This window comes from Acanthisitta chloris, unplaced genomic scaffold (assembly GCF_000695815.1).
Source record: "Acanthisitta chloris isolate BGI_N310 unplaced genomic scaffold, ASM69581v1 scaffold125, whole genome shotgun sequence".
NCBI lineage: Eukaryota > Metazoa > Chordata > Aves > Passeriformes > Acanthisittidae > Acanthisitta > Acanthisitta chloris.
In genome coordinates this window covers 111,218-117,561 of record NW_008671896.1, presented here as the reverse complement: position 1 = coordinate 117,561, position 6,344 = coordinate 111,218, and the positions used below count along the sequence as shown (strand labels likewise).

Sequence of the window (6,344 nt, the reverse complement as noted above, 5' to 3'; positions counted from 1 at the left end):
AGGGAAATCTGATTATCCAATGAGCCAGCTGCTCACTCAAGGAACAAAACAAAGGCTCACAGAAACTTATTTTTTACCCAACTGTAGCTCAAGAAAACTGTCTTATATAAAATACATTTTGCTGTTTCCTTTTTACCTTTTTTTTTTTTTTCAACTCCTTGATTCCCAACTTGTTTTTCTGCTGGCTTCTCCCATCCCAAGGAAGGAATAACTGGATTGTAAATAGATACTACATTCTGGCTTTGATTTATCCTTTTGAACTCCAGAATGGATATATTTCCCAACCCTCAAATCATTTTCTTTTCCTCTCTAGGAGCTCTTCCTATTTCTATCATACCTATTTTGATGTAAATATCCACTGGTTCAACTAGAGCATTGTAGAAACACTGTATTGTGTGGTGATGTGTGGCTGTGTGTAGACAGACAGGAATAAATCAACTCCTAGCACCCAAATATACCATCTGAGGATAATTACTCCATAAATACTTTGGAAAATTTGGCAACCTCTTCTCTTCCCCCCTCCCTTTTTCGTAAGTTGAAATGATTGGACCGGGGTTTTTTAATGGGGTTTTCACCTTCCAGCATGAAAAACATGCTCCAGCCCTTCTTGCTCTTCATCTTTTCATTACCATGTAGGAACTCAGACATTTGACTGTTACTAAGACCTGGGAAAACTTCTCCAGCAATAAAGCAGCTGAGCCCTAACCCCCAGGAGGGTGTCCCACCCTCACAGCCCCTCACTGTTGCAGTGAGTGGGCAGGAGACTCCACATTTCTCATCTCCCACCTACATCCTTACACTAGTTTAGACATGCAAAGGACAAAACAGGAATACAGTGGTTTCAACCCATGTTTTCTGGTCCTTGCCAGAGGTGAGTGCATCTCTGAAAGTGGGATTTCCTGGACAATTGAAGCTCCCATCTATTTTTGCTACAAAGTGGTAGAAACATCCAATATTCTGGATCCCTCTAACACTACTCTGCTCCGGGGTCACATCACTGATTCCCAGCAACTAGAGCTCACCACTAGCAGCAAAAGGAAATTGAGGCGCTTTATTGTCATAGATGAGGTCGTTGACAAACTTTATGGCTCCAAAGTCAGAGAATACTTTGAAGAGAATAATGTCCAGCACAAAATACTTGCTCTGCCTACCACCGAAGAGACAAAATCCATGGACTTGGTCTTGAACATTTTACAAGAAGTCCAGAACTTCAGCATCGACAGGCGAACTGAGCCCATCATTGCCATCGGAGGAGGTGTCTGCCTGGACATCGTAGGACTAGCTGCCTCCCTCTACAGAAGACGTACCCCTTACATTCGGGTCCCAACCACCCTCCTCTCTTACGTTGATGCCAGTGTGGGGGCGAAGAATGGGGTGAATTTTCTGCAGTGTAAGAACAAGCTCGGGGGCTACACCCCCCCAGTAGCTAGTTTCCTGGACAGATCCTTCATCCAGAGCATTCCTCGGCGACACATCTCCAACGGCCTTGGGGAAATTTTAAAGGTATGATCTTTTGCAACTTCAGTTTTCGAAACTAAAATCATAGAATGGGTTGGAAGGGAGCATTAAAGGCCATGGAGTCCAATCTCCCTATCATGAGCAGGGATGCCTTTCACTGCATCAGGTTGCTCAGAGCCCTGTCCAACCTGACCTTGATTATTTTCAGGGATGGGACATCCACAACTTCTCTGGACATCCTGTTCCAGTGTTTCACCACCCCATCATAAAAAAATTCTCTCTATACCTGAACCTGCTCTCTTCTAGTTTAAGCCCCTTGTCCTATCACAACAGGCCCTACTAAAAAGTCTATCCACATCTTTCTTATAAGGCCCTTTAAAGTACCGAAATGCTGGTAAAACGTCCAGCAGCATTGATGGCATTGTATAAACCAACCTGGAGAAACTGAGGTGGGCCATAAAGGCTGCAAAGGGACTTTTAACTATCATTGAACCCAGATATGTTTTTTTCAGCTGCTAAACTTATTAGAACATCCCTTACACGCAGTGCCTAGTGCTAACCCTGCAGAGTAAACTCCAAAACTCACAGCTAGATGTAGACACAGAGAAACATCTTCCTGTTGAGGCTGATCCGTAGCACTCTATAATGAACTCCTGGCAGAGAATCTGAGGCTCATTATACTGGGGATTAATAATCTGCAAGATCATTTGTACCTACCTCGCTGGGTATATTGAGTGTGGTCAATCAATCTCCTGCGAGGCAAATTCTACTTCTAAAATTACCTGGAAAGTGCACAGTAAATGGTTTTATGCCTGGAGAGCTTTGGAAACTTTTGATAAAGCAGAGTTCAAGCTATTAAAGTGTATCAGAGAGTTCATCAGCAGTATTTTTCAGTGCTTGCACAGTGGGAAGTCCCAAGGATATCTGGAAGTTTCTGGCAGGCACTGGGAAACCCATAGGGCACCATTCCCCATTGCAGAAGGAGGCTAATTCCTGAGTCAGAGGGGAAAAAAATATCTATTTGTAACAAGTAAATCACTTCAAAACCCTCATATTCTCTATACTGCAGTGCTTTCCCACTGTCCCTTGCCCTAAGAACAACCTCAAGGATTAGATGAGAGTTGTCCTGAGGATGGTCACCATCCAGTCCCTGTCCTGGGAATAGTCACCATTCATTGTCAAGTTTTCTTTCAAGCACCCAAATAGATAAAGCTCATTACAAAGTGTAGCATGTAGCAAACTGCCAGCATGGGCAGAACTGCCCAGTAGCAAGGGAACTTGTCCATCAGCTGCCATTTTCATAGAGCCCCACTGAGCAGTTCCACACTGCCTTTTGCACACATCTTCACTCACCACAGCTGACAACATGTGCAAAATCACCACCAGGTCACACTCCCTAGAAACCTGTTGGACACACACCAAACATATTTGTGCTAACTAGGAACTATGTCTACAGAAACATTTTTTCAGGCTGCAGAGGTAGAAATTGCACATATATCATGTGTGCAGGTGTTTCTTTGCTAGTGTATAACAGTCCAGCCTACTGAAACAATCAAGTTTCCAACAGCACACACAAGAATCAGATAATTCTTAATTATTTTCTCTGTTCTTTGTCCTAGATGGCCCTCATGAAACACAAAGGGCTGTTTGACCTGCTCAAGAGCCACGGAAAATACCTCCTGGACAGCAAGTTCCAGTCTTGCAGTGGCTTTGCTGACCATGGGGATGCTGCACTGCAGACTACCAGGATTGCCATTGAAACCATGCTGGAAGAGCTGGCTCCCAACCTCTGGGAGGATGACCTGGACAGACTGGTTGATTTTGGTCACCTTATAAGCCCAGAGCTGGAAATGGTGAGTGACAGAGTTTATATTGCAATATCCATTCTAAAAAAAATAAAATAAATGTTTCAATTGGCAGCATGAAAACTTTGTGTAAAAGAGATGAATTAAACTTGAGATATTCAGCTGCTTACTCCAGATCACCCAAGACACCAGACTGAGACTGTTGGGCAAGGGGATCCCTTCCCCTGCCCTGTTTCCCCCACATCTCCACCTGTGTTCCCTGTTCACATCCCAGGCAAGTTATTGCTTCTTACCAAGCATTTAGTGAGTCACAGAGACAACCAGACTTCAGGGAAGCCACTAAAAATCATCAACATGAGTTGGAGACCATAGCATGTATTACTGGGTAGAAATCAAGGAATGAGGGGGAACAGCTAGTTCTTACCCAAGATTCAGAACTCTTCCTTGCCATCCCATGGTGCTCTTTATCAGGGATTTAGATGGGAGGAGAATTCAGTCCTGGAACCCTATGACAGATTTTAGATGCATTTAATCACATGTCAAACAGATCATCCTCTCAACCTATAAATTACAAGATGTCACCATCCAGCAAAGCTGCACTTCTACTGCAGTGAGTCAAATGTCAACTTTCAGGAGCACTTTTAGAAAAAAAAACAACAAAAACCTACTTATTTCCTCTTTGTCAACCCAAACCTTTTCTCCCACCCACCTTTGCTCCCTTGCAGAGGGTTTTGCCATCCCTGATGCACGGGGAGGCTGTGAACGTCGACATGGCATTCATGACGTACGTCGCCCACGCGCGAGGGCTCATCAGCGCCCAGGAGAAGGAGCAGATCCTCCAGTGCATGCAGGGCCTGGAGCTGCCAGTCTGGCACAGCAGCTGCAGCTGGGCCCTCATCCAAAGAGCCTTGAGGGAACGCCTGGAGCACAGCGGGGGACAGCTCCGGATGCCTCTGCCCACCGGCCTAGGCGTAGCAGGTACCGTGGTGAGGGACACCATGGCACGTCTGGAGTGGCACTTGGGGGGAAGTTGGCATCCCAGCACAAGGACATGCTGGAAAATACACCCTGTGGTTTGTAGCTGTATATTTCTAGGGTTTCTTGTGCTTTTCTTCACATCTCGATGAACCTATCGAGAGACAGGATCTCTCCTGTGTATAACTCCTGGAATTTCATTAAAGACTGAGGCTTAATTAGTTGCACTATGATTAATCAATTCACCTTGCAAAGGTGTTTGCAAGCTGACAGTGCTCTGGCAGACAAACCAACAAGGTCAAAAGGAAAAAACCAACACATCTGCTAGGCTTAAAAAGATCTGTTAAATAATCCTTGGCAAAAGGAATTTAATGTATTACTGTGCCTAGAACTAATACTTGAAAACTAAATGGTATCTGTTCAACATCTGGAATGAAATATTCTTACTTATAAGATTTAAAACTAAAACCCAACCAATCCCTAATGCAAAAGTCAGTCAGTGTGTGCAGGCAGGAAAAGCTCCTCTGGATGTCCCATTAACTACAACTCTTGTTTTTCAGAGATATTCAATGACACCACTGAAGAGACCCTGGAAAGAGCATACAAGCTGTGGGTCAGAGACTGCAGGATGGTGCTGGAGGAAGAGCCAGCTGCTCTCTGAGAGCTGCAAGCCCAAGCTGTTGGTCCTGCCCCACACCTGAGTTGTTTGCCACTGTAAGTATAGTGGGCAGGACAGAAATTTAAACAAAATAAATACAGAATCATCTGTGAAACCACATACACCCAAAAGCTTCGAGGAACAATCAGAACATTGGCATCTGACCTGATTTACCTCTTTCAATTGCTTTGTTTGAAAGGGAATCTATTAGTGCACAAGAATAGTTGCTAACAAGTGAAACCACCAAGTGCCTGTAGTGTAGTTCATAGCAAGCTGTCTCCTTTTGGGGAGTGTGAGTAGGATTATTCCTTCATTTGGTTAATCCAAACTTGGGGCTGCCATGGCCCTTCTCAGTGGTATCCCACCATCACTTGTGGTTGGCCCCCTGAAGTGAGCAGGTGTAGCTGGCTCATAGACCATGGCATGGTACCACACAAAATCTCCATGCTATATAAAATATTTTACGTGGAGTCTTTCCTTCACTGGTTTTGGCATTCTTCTTGTTTTCTTCTTGGTGGTGGTGTTGTTTTCTCAGCTCATCTAAACTAGCACAAAAGAAACTCAGCTGCCAGCCTTTGCACCCAGGGTAAGGGAACAGCACAGTCTGATTACAGGCACCATCACTAGCTGCAAATCAGCAGACAACACTGCTGTGGAGCACAACAGGAGCTGTATCTTGTCTTGGTATTCTCAGATACTCAGAATGTGCTGACAAGTCTCCTCTTGCTACCCAAATGTATGCTGTGATCTCACTGTGCAACCCCTGCAAGTCCCCAGTGTGACAAACAGGGCACAATCTGCAGCAGTGCTGCCTGTGAACAAAACTGGGCTCCAGACTATACCACAGAACCCCAAAGTGCTCTCATAAAGTGTCTGCCTTGGGTCTCCTCATACCTGGCTGGCTGAGACTCCTTCCCCATCGACATCCTGCCTGGTTAGATAAAGCCAGCTGGGGAATACCAAGAGAAATCAGGGGATTCCAAGGGAGTTTATCATCTTCCAGCAGCCTCAGTGTCACATCTCAGAATCCTGGCAGACTCAGAGCAAATTTTGTCTCGGGTGCTGATGGTGAAAAATGTAAAGGCAATGTCATCCTTCGCCCTGGAGCTTGAATCAAAGGAATCACGAACAACAAACAACCTTTGAATTATTTACAGCATCATTTGTTTTTTCCCTGATGCCATAAAAACCCTGTGTTGATGTGCTGGCTTCCATTCTGCTGAAGAAATAAAAGCTATTAAAACTGGAAAACTTTGGAAATAGTGACTGCATTGCTGCTCACAGTGTGTGCTTGGGCACATTTGCACGTGCTTGAGAGACAGAAAGAGACTGGAGAAGTGAGGCATAGAGCTGATATAATAAATCCCTTTTTCTCTTGAGCCTGGAGAAGATGTGTCAGCCCTTCTCCAGAGCCAAGCATCTCTCCAGCTTCAGGAGAGGGTTTCCCA

At 44.8% G+C, this 6,344-nt stretch overlaps 1 protein-coding gene across 1 annotated transcript in view; it reads left to right on the top strand.

The window, feature by feature from the left end:
* LOC103801835 (pentafunctional AROM polypeptide-like) overlaps positions 1-4,899 on the top strand; it is a 6,471-nt gene extending 1,572 nt beyond the window's left edge. The window contains exons 2-5 of the mRNA XM_009074268.1: positions 870-1,503; positions 3,078-3,311; positions 3,989-4,241; positions 4,799-4,899. Of these exons, the coding sequence (XP_009072516.1) occupies positions 870-1,503; positions 3,078-3,311; positions 3,989-4,241; positions 4,799-4,899 (1,222 nt within the window). The remainder of the gene's footprint in view (positions 1-869; positions 1,504-3,077; positions 3,312-3,988; positions 4,242-4,798) is intronic.
* Positions 4,900-6,344: the final 1,445 nt, after the last annotated feature.